The 25,268-nt window shown below is 40.0% G+C and overlaps 1 protein-coding gene across 1 annotated transcript in view; it reads right to left on the bottom strand.

The window, feature by feature from the left end:
• Positions 1-3,222: 3,222 nt before the first annotated feature.
• MMP17 (matrix metallopeptidase 17) overlaps positions 3,223-25,268 on the bottom strand; it is a 1,131,886-nt gene continuing 1,109,840 nt past the window's right edge. Inside the window, exons 9-10 of the mRNA XM_044069795.1 lie at positions 8,256-8,513; positions 3,223-4,660 (exon numbers count right to left, since the gene is read on the bottom strand). Coding sequence (XP_043925730.1) covers positions 4,338-4,660; positions 8,256-8,513 — 581 coding nt within the window. The 3' untranslated portion in view covers positions 3,223-4,337. The remainder of the gene's footprint in view (positions 4,661-8,255; positions 8,514-25,268) is intronic.

Raw genomic sequence — 25,268 nt, 5'->3', positions numbered from 1 at the left:
GCACCCAAAAAACTCTCTACTTGTGGTTGGAAATTCCCAGAACCGGTATTAGTTTTGGGGAATCCATAATTTTCTGTCACCTATAAAACAAGCACAGGAACATGGATGGCATCTGACATTTCCAAAAATGTCTGCTTAGCACAGACAAGAAATCACGTTTGTAAGGTAGTTTTAATTTTCAGTAGTTTTTCTGGCAATTCAGCAGTCCCCAATCTATATAACACTATGTTTGCTTTTTTTTTTATTCCGAGCTATACCGTGTCTCAGTGATTCAGACCCTATAAAAGAACATAATCTATAATCTGAAGCAGGAACATGATTGGTCAGCGAGGGAGAAGATGTTGCAAACCTTTGCAGGAAAGTCAAAAATGACCATGACTGAATACATTAGAGATTCTGTGGAATGCCATCCAGCTACTTAATGACACATTGGGAGGGCGTCAGGCCATATCAGCCCATATGCAACTGTCTGCTGATTCTGGCAGGCGTCAACTTGACACAGCATTGCTGCCACTTTAGTATAACCAGGTGAAACTAGAGAACTCATCCACACTCAGAGACTATTCATCTCTGTTGTGATATGGCACGGCACGTGTGTATGTGTATATGTGTGTGCATGTTTATGCAAATAAGTTGCAGCTTTCATTGGTGATCTTTACTAAATTATTGAACATAAGAGACTCCACGTGCCTTCCAAACCTGTGAGATGATGCTTCATAACAGAGGACAAATAAATGCAATGCACATACTGTTCACTTTTATAAACCCTGGCAGGCTTCTGCCTCCAACAGCAAGCTTTAACTCTTTGTTGCACACCTTTGGTTTTCATTTTTTGGACAATAAACTCGACTCTTCATGACTGCAGCCCACGTAATACATCCTTAATGTGGAAAGGCATGGTTTTATTACATAACGCAAGCATTTTGTTTAACAAGATTAGCTGAGCCTTGAGTGGGGCGCCTGCTGAAACAATGTGGACTGTGAAATTAAATTTCAGAATAGCAGAACGATAGGTGGGAGAGAGCTCAACGTATACTTAATACAAGGCTGTGCCTCACTGGAGTATTCTTCCTTCTCTAAGGTATAGCAATCCTGGATGTGGAAGGGGTATGGGGGTGCACCACTCCTCATTAGTGGTATACAGGTTGAAGCTCCCCCACCCAGTAATGCTTAAAAGGGGTAACAGTGAGTTGTTGTTTATCTGCTTGGACCATGGTACATTTTTTAAAATGTTACGACTTGTGCTTTTGGGTCTTGTACTTCTGACAGGGAAGCAACTCAGACTTAATGAGCAAGCTCAATCAAGTAAAGCTAACAGGTGGGAATGGAATGAGTGTCGCCGATGCTGTCACATTATCATTTTTTACAGCATCATACTTGGCACTGAATTACGGGTGGAAGTTTTGTCTCAGTGCCAAATTGCAGAAAGGCACTCCCTGGCTAAAGAAATGTATGCACTGGATATTTAGAGTGTCCTTCATGCAGTTGACTTTGTAGAGCATCTGAGGGCTTTGGCAATGCATGGAAAGAGGAAGTGACACAAAAGATGCATGTGGCTGATATAGGTCTTCACATCTTCCATGATGCCAGGAGCCCAATGACTAAAGAAAGACAACTTGAGGGGTCTTTTTTGGGCACATGAATGGCTTTATGACAATAATACACCTACTGGGAATAGAGAGTTCCTTCAGATAAGCTCCAAGCAAGGAGGAGACAGAGATGGATGGGTGGGGTGGAGGTCATAACAACAAACAAGGGTAAGGAAATATGACAGGAAAAAATAATCAACATAGTCTAATGCATCTTAAATTTGTAGATTACATTTGTTAGGTTTTACAGCCATTTTTTTTTTTATTTGTTTGTTTAACAAGTAATCCCTCTGGGCACAAGTGCCCCTTTATGGGGCAACTCAGGAGCACTGCCTGGTTAACTGACTTCTCAGAGTCACACAATTTGCAAGTGAAAACTAAGGGAACCATATACAGGAGTATAAGATGAAGCAAAGACTACAGCATGACGCTGTCAGGAAAAAAAAGTAGGGGCTCATTGCAAACTAATGGGCTTTGCACAATGAATTCGGCTGTAAGTCAGTCAGGATCTGCAAATTATCTGATGGGTAAGTGAGGAAATAGATTAACAAAGTGGATCAGATAGCCTTTATCCTATATCAGATTATGTTATTGCCTTAAGTTGCATAGTTCTTATTCTGATAAGATGTTTCCATTGTACTTGATTATCTTGACATCGGTTTCCCCTTTCCATGGAGTATTTATTTTTTCCTTCTTCTTACCGCCACCTTGTGGTCTAAAGTGACATTTCATCACTTATCTGCTACCAGCGAGTCCTCCTGTACTGCAGGGATGTATCCTGTCTTTGTTTGTAGCCCACCCTATGCTAGGGGCTGCTGCCATGGCAATAACTGTGTAGAAGTATCAAGTTAAACAAGCCTTTATTTTTACAGCTTGTTAGTAGTGCTTTTGAGCTGGCTAACAGGGTATCGCAAGTCTTTGACTACCTGTGATCTTCCCGCTATGCCAGGTTTTAAGTGCTGTACAGCAGCTATGGATAAAATCTGCTCAACCAAGTATCAGAGCAGCTAAGACAGAGAGCAATGCTACTTTTTTGCTGCAGGGCCTGTATTTCATTCCTGATCACCACAGTTAGCAAATTAAGAGCAGGATGTAATGGTGTTCGAGACTGACTTTTTCCATGAAATGGAAATCAACAGAAAGTGAAAGCTAAAGGAAGAAATCCCACTAAAAGTAGCCTTTTTATTAAAAAAAACACAGAACACACAGACAGACATATAGCTATCAATATAGTTTTATATATATATATACATACACACACACACACACACACATGTATAGATATAGATACATAGGTATATATATATATATATATATATATATATATATATATATTATAGATAACTATACAGATATATAGATATATGTGTGTGTGTGTGTGTGTGTGTGTGTGTGTGTATGCAGATGGGCATCCATTTCATCTGGAGTAGTGACTCAGCTAGTAGAGTCACAGATTCCAAGATTACTATCACAAGTGTCTGTCTTCATTCACATTTAGGCCTCACTTACCATTCTGTATTAGTTTGCTACTGTAAAAGCTGATCTGATCTCAGCATCAGGCAAATGCCACATACGTACTGGATTTATCAGACAATCTATGACTGACATAATGTGAGAATGCTGAGAAACCACCCATTTTATAGCTTATTTATTGCATTTTTCCAGGATGAGATTCCAGACTATGGTTTTGTTTTTTTATGCAAATTTTCTGACATGGAACTGGATATCATGATATACACTATGTAAGAGAGTCAACCAGTTAATTCAAGAAATCCAGGAAATACACAAGCCTTACAGATAAGAGGGAGCATTTTAGTTAGAGACATTTTCTTAATTTACTTAATATGATCTGTCATGCATCTGGGGATATATTTTATTACAAATAATACAATTCATTAGGCACTTATCCCCCACATGTCGATGAGATCCTTTCCAAAATTGCCCCTGTAAAGCATCTGGCATTTACCTCTAATACAATTCTTTGCCAAGTATAAACAAGATAAACAGGAAATATGATACAAAATGATAAATAATTCTAACCAAGTCAAGAATTATGATTCTGCTTAACACAGCTTCTTAAAAATAAGCCCATTTTATATTATTTTTAAACATTTTTTTCATCCTGCCTAGAGAGAGAGAGAGAGATTACCCCAGGTTTTCTTACAGAACTATATAAAAATGTAGGCTATGCTTCTGACTTTTCTGCCTCTGTTTCTCTGCCTATTATAAAGGAAATTAGTAGCCAAGCATTTCTCTACTCTTCCCTACTCAGCAGGGTTTATCTGATGTAACAAAACATACAGCAATTTTTTCTTTTTATAAAATCATTTTTAAAAAAATTATTCTCCATCTCTTTGAAATTTGAAATTACAATTAAGGTGGCTGGATTCCAGAAATGGAATAAATATTGACTGTTTTATCTAAATGCTGAGGTGAACACACAATTATTAATATCTAATTATCACCTCTTGCTTCATTACAGCCTAATGGATTGGTACATTTGGATCGGGATTCCTTATTTGAAATTCTGGACTGGTACATTTGGATCCAAGATTCCCTATTTGAAATTCTGTTTACTGTAACACAAAGACTTTTTTCCACACGTGTTGTATGATTCTATCTTTATTCTTCTGCCTTAGACAGTCTAGTCTGATAGTTAACAACAACAATGTGGTTTTGGGTTACTTCCCGTTTTTAGTCTTTACGATAAGATGTGAAGCACTCTAGCTGCTCGATTTGCTGTATGCATCATACTGCTGCAGCTGTTATTCTCACTGTCTGTAAACTGATTAGCACTGCAGCAACAAGTCCAGCTGTGTGCCATGGTCTGAGTGACTCTGCTGAGGCTGAACAAGAGCACACCTCATACCCATTTCCTGACCGGCTCAAGTCATGATGGCCCTGTCTAGACTGCACCTTGCTCTTGCTATTGTCCATGTCTGATGAATCAGACTGCATTTCACTACATGCCAACCAATCTCTTGCAGTCGATTGTGGGTAACCAGGCACTGCTTCAAGGCTGCTTTCTGTCACTTTCCAGTAATCTTTTCCTTTGAAGAAATAAATGGCACCTGTTTCAAACAAAAAACAATATTAATCACTGGTTTAAAAGGTGCATCCACATACATACACATCTAGAGTGCTGGTTTGTACTTAACAGTGTTAATGAAACATCTTATGTTTGCTATATTACTATAGGATGTACAATTACCTTGCTGTCTGGCTATATGTCTAGATCTAGCATTATAAATGATTTGTATCACCACTTATGCCTTCATATCAGTATACCTTGGTATTGTACATCTAATCTGTCCCTTATTTTTATTTTTAAGAATATCCATTATTTTGGCTCAAAAAAAATCCACTGTTTATTGAAAAATCAGTGATAATCTGAGCACAGATTTTTTATTTTTGCTTCCTGTCTCCACTGATTTCTGGCACATTTATGGTTAGCTCCCATACTGTCCTGACTTCTCTGTTTTCCGAACCATGGCAGACACCAGATGTGACCTAAACCAAGAGGGTTTCCTCTCCAGGGCAGCCCATATATAGGGGTGTGACAGATTACCCCATGATATGGTTCTAAGGCATGTGAGCCACCATGCTTCGAGAGGGGAACAAGGCCAGATTAGAAGCCATCATACTATGGCCTGCATGAGGGGGGTTCTCTTATCTTCCATTAGCATCATCAGGCAGGCATGCAATAGCACCATGAGGGCAGTGTCCCCATCTATGCAGACATGCCCACTTACAGCAGCAGCAGCATGGCTCCCATTTTGGTTCTGCTATCACAAACAGGGATAGAAATTCAGCCATGCCCCCTCCATGCCTGCCCCCCCAACATGGAAGAAGCAATCAAACTGAAGTCTTATCAGTCATCTCCCCCTTGGCTAGTTTCATCAGCTGTCCAAAATTCTGGCTGAACTCTGTTTGCCTGGATCATAGACAGGGCTTTGTACTTCTATCCATTCACCTTTTTGTGTTTTAAGCAAAGCTGCTGGAATTTAGTCAGCAATTAATGAAGGTCATTGCAGTGACAGGCTTCTATTACTTCAGAAAATACATGCTAATTCATCTTCTCTTCATACCGCTCAACCTTTTAGAGCAAGAAATCTGGACAAAGGCATAATAAAAGTAGGACAAATATTGCTCTTGCAAACTTAGAAAGTTGATAGAATGACGGGTTTTGCATTAGCATGAATTGTCGAAGGGTATAAAGCCTGAAACTCAAATCTTTGTCATTATTGTCTAACTTCAGTCTTTAATGATTTGCCACTAATTTACCAGAAAACCACAATTTTTTTGAAAACAGACCAAAAATATGAGGCAAAAATCGGGACATTCTGCGAAAATCTGTACAGTTGAGAGGTATGCTCCTCTAATTATATCAACTTTTTAAATAAATAGTTTCAATATTTAAATGTTGTCTCTCATCAGCCTCCATGTCTTTGATTAATTCTCTTTGTTTCGCCCCTGTTTTCTAGGTAAGTGTTTGGGACCTATAGTTCTTTCAGCCAGTCATCAACTAACAGTACCTTTCTAATTTGCTCCCTTTATTAATTTTAGCTGATATCACATATAATACTTAATGTATTTATTACAGGACTTTATATCACTCTTGGGTTGTATTGAAAACTATTCAGTAGGATTTAATTTCTCAACGTGTTACCAGCAGAATGAATGAATAAATGAATGAATGAATTACTGACTAATTAAAATAGTTCTAGTTGTCTAAATTTAGAGGTGTTTATTAATGGATCTACAAATCAGTTACAAAACACATTGTAAGGTGTGATGGTTTGTAAATTAATTTTATTGGCTGTGATCCTTTAATTTCCAGCTTTTAATAAAAGACATGTAGCATGCCAACTTATCAAACTTTTGCTAGACCTCTACTTCTGATGACCTGAGTTAATTTATCAATCATTCCAGAACAGGGCTGGATAGGAAAGGGGTAGAGTACAGATAGGATTTAGTGTCTGCTAACCTGCTGTTCTGTCTCTGGAGGGTGGGGATTGAGTGTGCTGCACAGCTGTCACCTGTTACAGATGAGGAGGTACAAGCAGGTGACTGTTTGCAGCTGCACCTGAAAGTCAGTTAAGCAGCTGCATGCACATAGAAGCATGCACACATCTTCTTTACATGACAAATTACATGCTCAACACCAGCCATATTAGAATGCAAAGAAAAAACATTTTCTTCATATAAAAAACATTTTCTTCACATGTAATGGTACTAACCCTCCTATCTTTGTTTCTTCTCTCATAAGAAGGAATATGAGGGGGCATTCAATACAATGTAATGTAATGGGACTTGATGCCAAGTGGAAGGTAAATAATGAAAATAAAACACTAAAGGCCAGATTGTGAAATACTTACTCTGAGTGTAAGTGACTTACTTTGGTGTACGGCCTACTTATAAACAGGCTTACAAAGGGGGCCAGATTCCAAATAAGTCACTTACACTGAGATCAAGTCTTTTGGAATTGGGCTTTAACTATCCATTTTATATATATATATATATATATATATATATATATATATATATATATATATATACACACACACACACACACACACACACACACACACACACACACACACACACACACTTGGGCCCTTTGAAAGTATGTCTAAGCAAAACGTACTTGAGCGAATTCACTTTCGCGAAAGTATATTTTATCAGAAATGCATTTTCGCAAAAAAAAACTAAACAAAAACAACATGCGGTTTGCATGTAGATTTACTTGTACATGAACATGTAGTGTTGATTGTACAACTAAACAAACTGTGGCTTAGATCGCGGTACAGCGGGAAAAAGGGAATATTCCCTTTTCCCCACTGTAGTGCTATCTCAGATTGAGAATATTAAAGTAAGGGGTGTGTGGGAGACACAGACCCCCACATGGGGTGTGTGTGGGGGCTTGCCCCCCTGCATAAACGTGAGTAGTGTTTTATTTGTGTAGGTTTTTTTGTGTGTTTTTTTTTCCGTGAAAGTGAGTTCACTCATGTACGTTTTGCTGAAATGTACTTTCGATCTATCAACATGGATCCCTATATATATATATATATATATATATATATATATATATATATATATATATATATATAAATATATGGATGGTTTCCAAATGATACCCACTTGTACCAAGTTCAGTGATAGATATAGCTCACTAGATGCCCAAATTGACAGACTGCACATCTAAAGGTCAGCACTTCCTTTCAGTGAAGGAAGAAAGTGTGATCAATACCATTTGGTAACCAAATAACAGAGGCCATGGCCAGATGAACACAGGATCTGATGTCAGTCGATTAGGACAGCAGGCATCCAATATGCACATGAAGAATGCATGTGTGCTATGCCAACATCATTGTGTGTATATCGTGCATGTTTTGTGGAAGGCTACACTGGGAGAAAAAGATTTGACTAGTGATGGAAGACAGATGTCATTCTGCCACCAAATATCATGGTCCTGATATCCTACTGTGCTGCCTGATACTATGTATTGTTGTCTGTGCCACCAGACAAACTGACTGGTATTTCTAGCCAAGAGTCCTGCTCTGGAACCAATGATAGACCTATAATGCATTGACCGAGAAAGCCATTAATGTCTTAAAGGCAACATTGTCCTTCATCATTCCTTTACAAAAATATGTAAAACTTTACCATCTAGCCATCGCATAGCATCATCAAAGGAGCTTGGGATCCCCTTCCAGGGGGTGGTCTCTTTTGGATATCCCAGATCCATCCTCCTGCTGTTTTCATCAAATCGCCAATGTAAACCATCTTTAAAAAGGTATGTCTTGCTGTCATGGACCCAATAGAATGCTGCATCAACACTTTCAAGTGATGGGCTGAAGTCTGTCAAAGGACGTGGGTAACCTTCCTCAACATTATTATCTTTAAATACCCAGTATCTGCTCCCTGCGAAAATAGATTATTTAAACATATTTAAGTTAAAGGTTACAACGTATCATGATAATAATACAAAATAGCATAAGCATTTGCATGTACAAGAGTGAATGCATATACACACATAGATACATACACACACAGACACACAGACACACACACACACACACACACACACACACACACACACACACACACACACACACACACACACACACACACACACACACACATCATTGCTCCATACTGGTTTCCAGATTCAGAATAAACCAAAACAGTATCATAGATAAAACTTACTCTCTCAACCAGTACTGCCTGTAGTGAAAACTGCGAGCCACAGTCTCATATTTGTCTTTTATCTGTCCCCTTTTATAAAAAGACAGACATTGTGAAATGAAACAGTTATGAGTACCATTTCAAAGTATGATAAAAGATGGGAGACTATCTGTACTGGGACCGAAAAAATACGATTAGAATTTTTCATTAGCAGTAAATTTGTCTAACAAGATTATTAAGGTAAAAGTCTTCAACAAACACTTCCATACTTTTTCAAACAGCACACTAAAGTCTCTAGGAACTTTAAACATAGCAAAGTATTGTCTTAATACAACAGCCAGACTTTTCTTTTGCTTCCTCTCTCCAGTTTCTTGAACATTTCTTCAGTCAGGTAATATTTAGTACGCTTTAAAAACATGCATTTAACAGACTCCAAGTATTACATCATAAAACTGGTAGATTTGCTTCAAATGTGCTTTTTGGCATACATTACTGTACTGTCCTTAATGCATTTAAATAGCTATCTGTGAACAACAGATTAAGTTTATTTGATCTCATCTGAGTTCATAAAATACACTTTTCTAAATAAACATTTTTTGATCTCATCGTTCATTCTTGCCCTTACCTTATAAGTCGTGCATAATGCACCAAATCAATCATATCCCACCTCCACCTCCAGCACAAAAGACCACAGTGAAAAACTTCTCAAAAGCAGACTTCACTCTTCTTAAGACTGAGATGGTATCCTTTAAGCCCACCGTGCCAGTGGATACCACATCCCACAATGCCGAATCCTTCACAAATGCTTTCTATGGACATCTCCAAGAATGTATGGATCATGCAATCCCAAACAAATCCAAGTCCCTCTCCACCAAATAAGCGTCCTGTCTGGTGGACCTCAGCCATAAACAAATTGTATAACAAAAGAAGGAAGCTACTGCACGTCAGAGCGAAATCCCATGAAGGGAAGACATCTCTGATCAACATTAGCAGAAAACTATGTTCTCTCATAAAAACATCCAAGGCAAACTTTGAGAGAAAAATCGTTAAGGACACTAAAGATAACCACAAAGCCTTCTTCAGCTATGTTAGAAACCTGGGCGGAAACCCTCAGATATGCTCAGAGTTGGTTCACAACAACAAAAAATACACTGAACCCACAGATATTGCTAACATTCTGGCTGACAGGTTCAGTGCAAATTTCTCCCCTCCTTCACCCCCAAAAGAAGAAATACTTATCCCAGCTGAATGTAATTTCTCTGTCATCTCAGCAAAAAACACAGCATCAATGGGACCTGACGGTATCCCAGGGTGCGTGTTACGTGAACTCCAAGAGGAGCTAAACCCACACATAAAAATGCTATTTAACCTTAGCCTTACTTCGGGATATGTACCTGAACACTGGCGTACAGCAACAGTGGTCCCACTCCACAAGGGGGGTGCCTCTACAGACCCTGGAAACTACCGCCCCATAAGCTTAACTAGCCCGGTCTGCAAAGCTATGGAAAGAATCATTATGGAACTCATAAACACAGACATAGGGGACCTACAGACACTTGACCCCACCCAGTTCGGCTTTGTAAAGGGCAGATCCTGCCTTTTAAACCTGGTTGACTTTTTCGAAACAGTCACTAGAGCCATTGATGAGGGCAAAGCAGTACATACAGCATACCTGGACTTGGCTAAGGCCTTCGACACAATACCCCACTAAGGCATCATAGATAAGCTAAACAGCTTAAAAGTAAACCCTTATGTCACTAGATGGGTTGCAAACTGGCTAAAGGACAGAACCCATAAAGTTAAAATCGCTGGAGCAATGTCAGACTCAAAGCCAGTCACAAGTGGTGTCCCACAGGGATCTGTCCTGGGACCCCTCTTGTTCGGCATTTATTTCTCAGATGTTAAAGCAAACATGGGAGGGCTGTGGCTGACAAAGTTCGTAGATGACTGCAAACTAGGTGCCATAGTCGATACACCAGGAGACACACACATCCTACAAAAAAGCCTCACTGAAACGGACAACTGGTGCCGTAGTCACGGCCTTAAACTAAATGCCAAAAAATGCATAGTCATCCCCTTTGGAAAAAACAAAGTACCCACAAATTATCACATAGACAGCAACCCACTGAGTACGGAAAAAGTAATCAGAGACCTAGGGACCCAAGTAGACAGCGACCTCTCATTTGACACCCACGTTGCCAAAGTGGTTAGAAAAACATTCTACCTTGCACACCTCATCATGAAGGGATTCACATCCAGATCTAAGGATGTCATTGCACCCCTATATTCCTCCCTCATCAGACCCATGATTGAGTACAATGCCCCATTTGGTATGTACCTCACCCGGCATTTGCAACAGCTGGAGAGACCACAAAAGTACCTCACCAAAAGGATCAAGGGTCTCCAACATATGTCTTATTCTGCCAGACTAAAGAAACTTCAGCTCTATTCAGTAGCATACCGCCTGCTCAGAGGTGATCTCTGCCTGACGTACAAGGCCATGTCCAATCAGGATCTGATGGACATACTCCACCTCAAAAAATCCAAATCCATCAGGACCACGAGAGCTAAAGACTTAAACCTCGGCACAAGTATGAATAGGACATGCTGGAGGGATAGATTCATAACCCAGAGGCTTCCCATGCTTTGGAACAGGATCCCAGTTCATATTAGGCAGAGCCACTCACTGACTCTCTTCAAGAGAAATCTTGATGAGTGGATGGGAGATCGTAAGTTTACCCCAGGGGTCACATCTGTGTCACTGCTAGACAGGGGCACAGTAAACTAATTCTATTATATAAGGGGACCTTCATGTGTCACTACTAGACAGAAGCACAGTATTCTAGATTTATTCTGTACATTTTTGTACCATTTCATGGGGTGGCAAAAGCCACATCACTATGGCTAGGCTTACAAATGCCCCAGGGCAGATAGCCTAGTACTATACTATGAAACTATAAACTATGAATCATTATATCATCAAATGCTATTTATTTCCAAGTCCCAAAATCAAACACTACAACAGAACTGGTGCTGTAATATGCTCCTGACAGTCATCTAGCAATTACTAGATCAAGACTATTCGTTCCCATGACCAAGCAAGCTCCAGGCATAATGCAGCTATCATCCAACCAGCCATGATGATATTCCCTGATTGCCCTGCACAGCACTACTGTCTGGCAGCTGGCATACCTGCTCATAGATGAGAGGACCTTGTAGTATCACACACGTGTAATGATGGCTACCACACATGTGGCTTGTCAAGGCCAAGCGCACATCCCTGGCACATTCACCAACTGTTGTGCAGCTCTGTCTCCAGCAGATGGCAGTAGCGTGGCAGGCTTGATTGTCTCCCTCACCCTACTGTGGCTAACTTGGTGTTGGATGCTCACTCCTGTTCTTCTTTAGCTCTTACGTTGCTGGGTTGTTTGGTTTGCAGCTGTAGCATGGAGACAGTTCCATGTATACAAAATCTGGAATGCATTTCATCCTCTAACTAGCAGCTGCTCATCTCTCCCTCAGTTTATATAATTTGCATTTTACTTCTGCATGATCTTTTAATTATTGCAGCTTTCCTATGATAACAGCTAACTTCTTCCTCCACCACTACAGGTATGTGTGTGTGTGTGTGTGTGTGGGGGGGGGGGGGCTTGTCTCCCTGGGGAAAAAAAAAACAAGTTTAAAGGAGAAAAGTGATGTTCAATAGTTGCTCTTCTACAATTTATTGTGGTCTTTTTTTAAATATTTTGGGACTCAGCATTGTGAGTCCCGACAGTTTAGCAGAGAGCAAGAGCTATTACACTTTTTTTGCCTTAACATCCTTTTATCCTCAATGATCATACGATCTACTCTCCTCCCACCTTCACCTTCTATTATTTCTTTCTCTTTACTTCTGTATTGCTGTTTTAACTCAAATACTTGCTGCAGTTCTGCTCTTCACCCTACCTGATGAGCATCATATCCTCCAACATCATTACCTCACCATAAGGCACTCTTATACATAAGCATGCTGATCTTATGTACCAACAAACCGCCATAGTCTGCCGTTGTTTCCATATTTCCTCACCATAATCCCTACCATACAATACATACCATAATACTACTGCAAATAACAGCACGGATAACAAACTAAACCTGCTCAAGTGTGGGGCTTTGCCCCCCACCCCCCTAACTAAATATACCAACTCCGAGATCGTACCATACTGGAGAAAAGGACAAAGTTCACCCTGGTGGCCAAGTGGTTAGTTTCCCTATTCAAAAGTGCGGTGTTTTGTAGCTTTGGTGATTAGAGGCTTAGGTGAAGTTGTCTCGGCGATTAGAGTTTTAGGTAAGTGTAATTTCGGTTATTACAGGTAGATACACACACACACACACACACACACACACATTATATATATATATATATATATATATATATAAACTCCAAGCAACAATCAAATTTAGTGATATATTGGTCTTTACAGTACAATGGCTAGGTTTAGAAATAAACACAGTGATGTATTCTTTATAGATTATATAAAATGGTTTGATATATTTTAGAAGAAACGTGGCCAGTAGATGATGAAAACATAAATATGCAAGTCTATTTAAAATATAACATTCCAGCTAAGGAACAAAAAGAAAAGAAATTTAAAGAAATGTGGAAGAACTGTTTGTGGATATTTATCAAAATCAGATAAATAGAGTCCGTGTTTATTAAGAGGGAGAATATTTACTGATGGAGTTAATCATAAACGGAAAGATCTTTAATTCAGCAAACCACTCAGAATGTGGGGATGCTCAAACTATACAGGCTTGTGCCCACTTCAACAAATTAATAAAAAAATTTGAAGAACTAGAAACTTGTAATATGAACAGGGCGACATCAAGATTATATAGACTATTTGCATCTATATTATAAGAACGAATGCTTAAAATGTCAAACACATCTTTGTCGACACGTTTTATGCGAATGCTCTTATAAGCAAAAGCTGACAAAGTTGAAATCGACATATTCAAAATGTTTTAGTTGTCCAACACCAATCCCCCACTGCCACATTGAACAGGAACTGCAAACACAGTAAATTTCACTTGTAACGAATACCCTAAATATACGCTACAATCCTTCCAGTTTGTAAAGTAAATGAAATAACCACACCAATTGCTAACAGTAAATCTCCAAAATTACACTTGGCCAAAACATCACTTTCCTGAAACACAAACCAGTTAACACACATACACTAATTTTTCTCTAATTTTTGCAGCGGGCCTACGCCCCCCCCCCCTGCACCCTCCATGTGGGGGACTGCGCCTCCCACACCCCCTTCTAATTATATATACCAACTCCGAGATCGCACTAAAATTAAGGTAAACATGCATAATTCATAATGTACGCATCTTTATCTCACTGCTACATTTGCGTGTGTTGTCCAACTATGGCTTTTTGAACTTAACGTTTTAGATCTTTAGAGCTTTCACTTATAAGAGCGTTCACTTAAATCGTGTCGACAGACTGGTGCTCGACATTTTAAGCATTTGTTCTTATAATATAGACCCAACTGCTTACAGGAAAACAAACATGAATTCTAAAAATAAGGATAAAACAGTAAACAAATCAGGCATTGAGATGAGAAGAGTCAATAAATATAATTTAAGAATGCTCATTGGCACAATGGGGAAGGAGATCATTATCCATCTGAAATAAAATTAAAGGAAAAAAGGAAAAATAAAGGAAGATCAATATAAAGTAAGAAATAGTATAAATGAAAAAGATACTTTATAGTTGAAAAACTAGATAGACAGGAAATTATAAAATTTGCCCGTAAATCAGTGAATCTCTAAATGATTATGTGAAATGGAAATACATTTACATTTTTGATAAAAATATTTTAATAATTTAAAAACAGCTTTAATCCATGTGCAAACATAAAGGGATACACAAGGAATGACTGGTCTGATAATGAATGTATAAAATTCAAGAAAGAAATGAGATATTACAGAGACTCGAGGGGGGGGGAGAAATCATAAAGATGGTAAAAGATACAAGTATGTACAATAGCATGATGAAGTAAAAAACGTTTTGAGAAAAAATGTGAGGAAATGTTACAAGTTTTAGAAAATAATGATACAATGACACTTTGGAGATGACTAACTTAAGGAACAGAAAATATAAACAAAAATTATATAAATGGGTTTATAAGTAAAGCCAACTGGTTTGATTTCTTTATGGAAATGTAAAAATTGAGGCATGATAACAAGAACAAGGTCCAATGAGCAGCTCATACAGCTCCAACAGGGACTGCATAAATATTGTGTAGGAGCAAGGTATGGCCATAGGGACATACGAGCAGCAGTAAGGCTCATCTGTGGAGCATGAGCCGTGGTGGTACTTGGCGTGACCTCACATGCACAGCTGCAGCTAGAGAATGAAACTATGTGGCTACCTAAAAGGGTTATGAGACATGTTTGTTGTTCCACATTATGACCGAATGATACATGCATATAGAGAAGATGACTTGTGGAAGGTAGCAAGAGAATTCCGATGGAGTTAGGAGGGTAGAGTGGTACTAGGGCACACAAACATATCATATAAACAAGTCTATGAAGAGAGGTGGTGACATAGTCAGGGACGTGGAAGACAATGAAAAAGGAAGCATTAGACATACAGATACAAATGGCAACTAACAAGTTAAAAAATGAACAACAAATCATAATGGATAGGGCAGAGAAAAGTACCAATATATTGACCAAATGAGGGTACTTTTGCAGAGTCTGACCATGTAATTTGTATTATATTGTAATGTCAATAAACACACAGCCTATTATAATAATGATGTACCTTTATGCAGCCCCAATAGGACATGAACCTATTTTTACATTGTACAAAGCACTTCATTTAAAGGCTGAAATACAGAAGCAGTAAGACAAAAATGCTTCAGGAAACACACAGCAGTTTGGTGTCATAAACTTACAGAATGAAAGAATAAAAGAGGGAAACATATACAACCTGAGGGAACCTAAACCCATAACCTTCATCAGTTACAGTATGCAAAGCACTTCATTTACAGGCTGAGCTACAGTAGCAGTACAACAAAAAATCTCCAGGGAAAGACACAACAGTTTAGTGTCACACACTTGCAGAATGGAATCATACAAATCTGAGGGGACTTGAGCCCACAACCTTCCTTACTTGGAGTGTGCAAAGCACTTCACTTACACTCTGAGCTGCAGCAGCAGCAAGACGAAAGGCTTTAGAGAAGCACACAGCAGCTGGGTGTCACATACTTGCGGAATTAAAGAGTAAGAGAGTCAGCAATGAGAGCTCAGGACACCACATTTGGGGTATAATCTATCATCCACAGGCATAGATGGCATTGTAATACACTGCAAGGGGAATTTGTTAAATCCTGACAGCTTTACCTTATGTTGTATGTGTTACCTGCAGCATATTGATGCTCTGCTCAGGTGTGTGGCTGGTACCAGCCAAGGCCAATATGCATAGCACATGATAGTGGATGTACTTACTAGGTATGGAATATGGAGGCTAAGCTGTTTACTATACAATGAGCAGTGCCAGTGACTGGCAGTTGTACATGGGCACTGATAGTGCTGTTTGCTACCCACCACACACACAGTACAATCACAAAAGATAGCGATCTGGAAGCCATAGATGGCCATGTGTGAGTTGTATTTTTTTACCAGAGTAAAGGATGGAAGTTGGAGTATAAGAAAGTGATGAAAAGGTGAAGCAAACAAAGGGTAGAACAGAAGGTGAGTGATTATGGAATGAGAAGGATGGAGGAGGGGATGATGAAGTAAATATTTTGTTGCGGAACACGTGCCCATTTTTCACGCATAAAGAGCAGGTAAATTGGGGAAGAAAATGAAAGATATAAAAGGAAGGTATAAGGGGCAGGGTAGCTAGCAGTGGAAGGCAGACACAACTGACTGGGTGTGTGATAACATAATGAGGAAAGGGGAACACAAAGGTGAAGGAGACATTAGACACAGAAAAGACAATGTTGAGGGGAGAACTGAGTAACCAACAGGGTGGGTACAGAGACAAAAGGGAGAGGAGGAACAGGAACATCAGGATGAGGATAGGAATGGGTGTCAGAAGTTGCTGTCTCTTCCAGCTGAGAGCCAGTGGGAGATTACTCACCATCCCGTGTTCCACCACCATAGGGCCCTGTCTCAGAAGGTAGAGACAGTATTGCACAGAGGAATGACTCAGTGAGTAACCAGAGGATGTCCTCCGACTGATTCAGGCATCTGACATCTTGTTGATAATGTCCCTCCACTGGAAGTGCTACTAGAATTAGAACAATGCCATTATCTGTTGGCAGGTAAGACAGGAGGTGTGAAGGTGACTGTGGTGGGCTGGGACCCAGATGTGCTAGGTGCCTCTGGTGATGATGGTATGCGATGGTGTTGCAGATTCCACCTGTGTGGGGCAGCAGGCTATAATGCTGCTGCATATAATTGTAAAACAAATGGACAGAAATAAAATAAATGTGTGCAATAGAAAGGACAGCTACAAAAGAATGGGAAAAGAGAGAGAGAGAGAGAACATGGTTAGAAAATCCTTGTGTTCTGGCTGAAGAGTGCTATCAAACAATCTAGAAATATAATCGGTGATAAGTATAATTCTTGGCACTTTAATTTTTCAGAGTTCTGCATTGTCTTAATTTTTGCCTGACTGAATTATTTTATACATTTGCTGACTGAATTATTTTATATATTTGCGGGCATTGTATTTTGTTTCTGATCTCTTCTGAAACTGGTTCGCCCCTATTCCTGTACTGGTGTTAAAGTTTATAAAACTGGTCTAACAGTTTTTTTATTTGGTTGCTTCAAGGCTTGCTGATTTAAAATAGCCCCTGTTTGAAAATTGCTGCATACACTGTTAGAAACTCCCTGTGTTGTGGCTGAAGAGTGCTTCTCAAATAATCTAGAAATATAATCGCTGATAAGTATAATTCTTGGCAATTTAACTTTTCAGAGTTCTGCATTCTATGTTTGACTGACTGAATTATTTTATATATTTGCTGACTGAATTATTTTAGTTGGTGGCTTTGCAGCTGCCCGCCCCTACTGTAAATTTGATCTGGGACACTCCTCCCAGTCCAGTGTTCATTCTACCTAATACAGAGAGAACATGTGAGAAGGCCAACCCACTTAGGTTCTTAACCTTGAATTATCTTCTGCTCCTCCTTCTTCCCCTTGCACTTTATTAACAAAAAAAAACTCCTTGTGTTCTGACTGAGTGTGCTTCTCAGCTGATAAGTATATTTTTTGGCACTTTTTAACTGTTCAGCATTGAATAAAACAACTGAATTTGGTTCAGAATACATTTTGAATAAATTGCATTGATTTAAACTGTATTTGCTTTAATACTGCTACACATTCAAGTGTGCTAGCTTGCACTGCACTTGAATTGTCTTTAGTGCTGTTTTAGCTGCTTTCTGAAAAAAAATCTAAGCTTGTTTCCTGCCTTTCCTGTAACTAGTCTAGTCAAAATACAGATTTTCTGTATCCAGGACTGTTTGTATGCTTCTGAGCCTCCCAAGCCTTTCTGTGTTGGAGGGAAGCCTTCTAGCTTATCAGTGGGAGTGGTATGCACTAGGTAACCTATCTACCATAAGAGGAGTGGTTTCTGGCCCAGAAATTGTAGTTTATTTTGGGCAGTTTTTCCATCTCTTTCAACTTTCAGGTTTAAAAGCCAGCATTTGTGCTTGTTTCCTGCCTTTCCTGTAACTAGTCTAGTCCAGATACAGACTTGCTGTATCCAGGACTGTTGGTAAGCTTCTGAGCCCCCCAAGCCTTTCTGTGTTGGAGGGAAGCCTTCTAGCTTATCAGTGGGAGTGGTAAACAATAGGTAGCCTATCTACCACAAAAGGAGTGGCTATTGGGCCATAAATTGTAGTTTATTGGCCTTTTGGGCAGTTTTTCCATCTCTTTCAACTTTCTGGTTTAAAAGCCCACATTTGCACCCATTTCCCACCTTTCCTGTAACTAGTCTAGTCCAGGTACAGATTTGCTGTATCTAGGACTGTTTGTAAGCTTCTGAGCTCACCAAGCCTTTCTGTGTTGAAGGGAAGCCTTCTAGCTTATCAGTGGGAGTGGTAAGTACTAGCTAGCCTATCTACCACAAGAGGAGTAGTGTTTTTCCAGAAATCGTAGTTTATTGACCATTTGGGCAGTTTTTCCATCTCTTTCTACTCTCTGGTTTAAAAGCCCACATTTGCACTTGTTTCCCACCTTTCCTGGAACTAGTCTAGTCGAAATGCAGATTTTCTGTATCCAGGACTGTTGGTAAGCTTCTGAGCCCCCCCAAGACTTTCTGTTTTGTAGGGAAGCCTTCTAGCTTATCAGTGAGAGTGGTAAGCACTAGGCAGCCTATCCACCACAAGAGGAGTGGTTTCTGGTCTATAAATTGTAGTTTATTGGCCGTTTGGGCAATTTTTCCATCTCTTTCAACTTTCTGGTTTAAAAGCTTGAGTTTGCGCTTGTTTCCCACCTTTTCTGTAACTAGTCTAGTCCAGGTACAGATTTGCTGTATCCAGGACTGTTTGTAAGCTTCGGAGCGGTGCCAAAGTCTAATTTTCCCTTAGATCTGCTAGTTCTCTCCTCTCCTGCACTTTTACTAGTTTATTAGTTTTGCACTTTACCAGACTTCTTGTAGCAATTATTGCAGCACACAAAAAGTGCTACCAGCACTAAACATTCTACAAGGAAACAGCTCCAGTACTTATTAATGCCCACCCCTCTAGGCATGTCTAAAGGTCACTTCCCTGTGCTTTCCCCTATTAACCTGGTGAAATTGGGCATCCTGAGGCAATGTAGCAACTGCCTCATGTACACTGACAACCCTCTCCTCTTACCTCCCAACACTCAGACTTGTGAGAGAAGCACTTATATAGCCAAATTAGAAGCCATGCACTCTTCAGCCCAGACCGAAATAGCTGGTCAAGAGGAGAAGGTCAACACTTGCACCACACAACATGGAACACATACCCCTCCAGAACACACACCAGTACTGCCTTCACATAAAAACACAAACCACACACCCACCTTCGTGTTGGCTCTCAATAAAAATCTACCCAAACAGCAGAGACTTCTAAGGCAGAAACGCACCCAACCACCACAACACAACAATAATCATGAGACACATAACTCTCCTAAACAGTGTGCCACTCAACCAAAGCCCCTAAGGCAAAGCAGCATGCCCAACACACTAATGAGGAACACTGATGTCCCACTTACTAGGTTGAATAAGGAGAAAGCAACAGTAAGCTGCTTGTCAGGCACCAGGATCCATCACATAACACATGCACTCTGGTCCCTCAACAACATGTACAATTATGGCTCTGTCATTGTAGATGTGGGTGTGAATGACCTGAGACATACCTCCCTGGACTACATGAAAACAGACATGGAGGAGCTTTTGGATTATGTAGCCTAGGCAGGTATGACCCTAGCCTTGAGCAGCATCCTACCATCACCCAAAATTATACCACAGTACAAGCAGAAAATGACTGATTTCAACAATTGGCTAAATTTCTGGTGTCATTCTAAGGGGATCCAGTATCTGTCTGCCTCAGATGACATGACCTCGATGCTTTGCCAGAGATGGCCTGCATCTGTCACCCCTGCGATTCTAGATACTGGCCAAGGCTCTTGCCACCCCTATAGTGCCTTTTTTAGGTGGTGTTCCAAAGACCAAATTACCACCATAACAGCTACAAACAAATGCAATCTGAGAGTCATGCTACTCAACACTAGAAGTCTAAATTTCAAAATGCACTCGCTCGAAGCACTCCTTAAAATGGATAACATTGACATTTCTGCTGTAACAGAGACCTGGTTCAAGGCAGCAGAAAGCACCCCTGCACTACCAGGCTATAACTCATTCCACACCTTTCATCCCTGAATTTGGACCGAAGTTCCAAAGGCGGTGGTGTTTCCATATTCATAAATGATGCACACACCTCCAGACTGGTAGCCCAACATAACGCATCTGAGATACTTCAGGTGCAGCTAACACTCGGTAAGACAGCGATTCAGGTCATAGCCTGCTATAAGTCCCCAACCATCTCCCAAAACTCACACTCCATGTTCCTAAGCACCCTGGAGAATATTAGGGTCCAACCTAGCACTCTCATACTGGGTGACTTCAACTACCCCTCCATTAACTGGGAGAACTACTCATGTACCAATGCACTTGCCCAATGCTTTCTGGAATTTATTAATTCTAATGCTCTGGACGAGCTCATTCTTACCCCCACAAGAGGAAGCAACATCCTTGACCTGGTCATTACTAACATGGGCGACTGTTGCTCTACACCAGTAGTCAACTCCTCCCTGGTTAGATCTGACCACAAACTAATCACCTTGGAAATACACATCCCTCCCACCCCCTCCACAAAGGTAACCACCATAAAAAACTTCTCCAAAGCTAACTTTGGGCTCCTAAAAACAGAAGTGGCTAACTTCACGGCACCCATGCAAATGGAGAATAGTTGCATGACCGCCAAATCATACACCAATGTACTGCATGAACACGTACACAAATGCATGGATCTCGCCATACCCAATAGAACCAAGACACTCTCCTCAAAAAAAAGGAAGCCAATCTGGTGGTCCCCTGCCACAAACAAACTCTACAACAGAAGGAGGAAACTGATGCAGAATAAATGAAGTCCCAAGACTGGAAAAACTCCCTTATCAGCCTCAACAAAAGGTTAAAATCCCTCATCAAATCCTCTAAAGCTAGCTATGAATTGCAGCAGAAAGTAAAGACAACCACAAAACCTTCTATAGTTATGTAAAGAATATCCACGGCAATATCCAGGTTTGATATGAGCTACTGCACAATGGTAATTCCTATACCGAGCCAACAGATATGGCCGACAGATTCAGTGCTAACTTTACCTCTCCCCCCCAATGGAAAAAATCACAATACCAGTAGATTGCCCGGCACCCAGTATTACTACTGCACAGGTTAAAACAGCACTGTCCATGGCCAAGAATACAGCTTCTATGGGATCTGACAATATCCCTGGCTGTGTTTTACATGAACTACAGTTGAACTGGCACCTCGCCTGTGTGCCCTGTTCAATCACAGCCTCACCTCAGGCTTTGTCCCTACCGAATGGTGCACTGCTACAGTCATCCCTCTCCACAAAGGAGGAGTGACTACAGACTCCGGGAGTTATTGCCCAATTAGCCTGATGAGTCTGATATGCAAAGTCATGGAATGCATCATCATCGACCTAATAAACAAGGATATAGGGATTCTCCAAAATCTGGATCCTACACAGTTTGGTTTTGTGAAGTGCAGATCATGCCTGCTCAACTTGATCAACTTCTTTGAGTCAGTCACCAGAGCTGTGGATGAAGGCAAGATGATTCGTACAGTCTACCTTGATATGGCCAAGGTTTTTGATACCAGTCCACACTCAGAAATCATAGAAAAACTCACTAAGCTAGGCATCAACCCCTATATCACTGGGTGGGTTGCAAACTGGCTCACAGATATAACCCACAGTGTGAAAGTCGCTGACTCCAAGTCAGACTGCCGACCAGTCATGAGTGGAGTCCCACAGGGTTCGGTCCTGGGTCCTCTCCTGTTTGGTATCTACTTCTTTGAAGTCCAGGCCAACATGAAGGGACTCTGGCTGACAGAGTTCGCAGACGACTGCAAGTTGGGAGCTTTTATTAACTCCCCAAGTGATGCTGACATCCTACAGAAAGGCTTCAATGACACCAATGACTGGTGTCAGAACCATGGCCTTAAGCTCAATGCCAAAAAATGTGTTGTCATCCTCCTTGGGAAAAACCCGGTTCCCTTGAATTACCACATTGATGGTAGTCCACTGAACACAGAAGGCATTATAAGAGCTCTGGGAATACAGGTTGACAACAACCTCTCTTTTGACCACCACATTGCCACTGTGGTCAGAAAGTCCTTTTATGTGGCACATCTCATTACTAAGGGTTTTGCATCCAGGAAGAAAGAGGTCATTGTCTCCCTCTACTCTTCCCTCATTGGGCCAGTCATCGAGTACAATGCCCCATTTTGCATGTACCTCACTAGACACCTGTAACAACTGGAGAGGCCGCAGAACTACCTCACAAAGAGGATCCTAGGCCTTAAACACTTGTCCTATATGGACAGACTCAAAAACTCCAACTATTCACTGTCTCATATCGCCTACTTAGAGGCAATTTCTACTTGACTTACAAAGCCATGTCTGACCCAGCTCAGTTAGAAATGCTACATCTAAAGAAATCCCAATCCCTTCACACCACATGCTCCAGAGTCCTCAACCTCATTACCACAATCAACAGAACGTGCTGGAGGGACAGTTTTATAACCCAGAGACTGCCCATGCTATGGAACAGACTTCCCATACATGTCAAGCAGGGCACCTCACTGGCCCTCTTCAAGAGAAATCTTGATGAGTGGATGGAAAATAGAAAACTCACCTCGGGGATCACTCCAGTGGCTCTACTTGACAGAGGCACTAGGAATGAAAGTCGGGTGGCACAATGCCAGGGTAATCCTATGGGCTAGGCTTGTAAAGGCTCCAGCGCCATTAGCCTAGTACAGACCTATGAACCTATAAATACAATGAAAATAAACAGCTAATATTTACTTGCCCTGTGATTAATTTACAGCTAGTATTCATGAATTAACAAAAAAACGCCTCCCAAGTTAGCATCATTATTACCATACAAAGGTAATGGAGACCTGAACCCACTGATTATTTTCAATATACATACACTCACACAAACACAAGAGTATGATATATATATATATATATATATATATATATATATATATATATATATACACATATATATATATATATATATATGGGTCTAGGTCATAAGATCGACAGCTCATATGACTGAAACTCATTTGGTCGACAGCTCATTTGGCTGACAAAAAGTATTCAAGGCAAAAACCTGGGATTTGCCCCTTTCCCCACTGTTGTGCGACTGTGGAGTTGTTATATATAGTTGGGGGGGTGTGGGGGGCACAGCCCCCATTAGAGGTGTGGTGAAGCCCCTCTATACTTTTGTCAGCCAAATGAGCTGTCGACGAAATGAGTTTCAGTCATATGAGCTGTCGATCTTATGACCTAGATCCATATATATATATATATATATAAATACACACACACATAATATATGTATATATATATATATATATATATATATATATATATATATATATATATATTCGCAGAATGTCCAGATTTTGGCTTCATATTTGTAATCTTTTTTCATAAATGTGTGGTTTTCTGGCAGATTAGTGGTAAATCATTTGAAGATTGAGGTTACAAAATAATTACAGACATTTGACTTTCAGACTTCATGTCCTTCAAAAAATTCATGCTAATGTGAAACCTGTTAGTTTATCAACTTTCTATGTTTTTAAGAGCAATATTTAAAAATTGTCTCTATTTTGGGTCATTTGTCCAACTTTTATTCATGCCTTTGTCCAGATTTTTTGCTCTAAGAGGTTGAGAGGTATGATTATTGGGTCTACTTTGTAACGTTGAAATTTCCTAACGTTGAATTTCATAACATTGAGTCCAAAACATCTAAATCTCAAAACACTGAAAACCAAAACATTGAAAACTCAGAACACTGAAAGAGTGCTTCATAACATTGAAAACTACAATTCATATTTAAATAACATCCTCTCCACCTATAACAACACCTAACTAACAAACACACTTTCTACTACCTTTCTACATACGCTGAGGTTAGGAACTTAACTTTTTTGGCATTGTAGTGCGATCTTGGAGTTGGTATATTTAATTTACGAGGGTGTGGGGGGCTATGGGTGCAGGGGGGGCTTGCCCCCCTGCATAAACGTAGTAGAAAGTGTGTTTGTTAGTTAGGTGTTGTTGTAGGTGTAGGGGATCTTATTTACTTGTGCAATATAGTTTTCAATGTTATAGGTTCATAGGTTCATAGGTTCATACTAGGCTATCTGCCCAAGGGCATTTATAAGCCTAGCCCATATGAAGCATGCTTTGGCTTTTCAGTGTTTTGAATTTTTGATGTTATGGTCTCAATGTTATGAAATTCAACATTATGAAATTTCAATGTTATGAAGTAGACCCGATTATTATATATATAAACGTATTTTATTTAAATGTTGACAGATGTAGATATTTTATAGTTTAGTTCAGAGGAAACTGTTCGTGTATTATGTGTGGTACAGTGATGTTTGTGTCTGTGTGCGTTGAAGTGATTGTTATGTAAGCTGAGGTGCGTGCAAGCATTTTTGTGGCAGACATAACATTTAGGTGCTGGTTGGGCAATCTTTGTTATATCTTATTTATACAATTTAGGCTTAAAACCATCAGGTTAGTTTGCTGTGGTATGTATCCAGTTGGGAGAGAGTTGTATTAGATGCTTTTTTTTTTATATACTGGTATTCTATTGTTGACAAGATGTGTCATCAATGGTTTTGGTGCACCCATCATTTAT

Source organism: Protopterus annectens, chromosome 4.part0, assembly GCF_019279795.1.
Source record: "Protopterus annectens isolate FY-2018-M chromosome 4.part0, PAN1.0, whole genome shotgun sequence".
NCBI lineage: Eukaryota > Metazoa > Chordata > Ceratodontiformes > Protopteridae > Protopterus > Protopterus annectens.
Note: the sequence above shows the minus strand (reverse complement) of the source record. Positions and strands in the feature narration are given on the sequence as shown.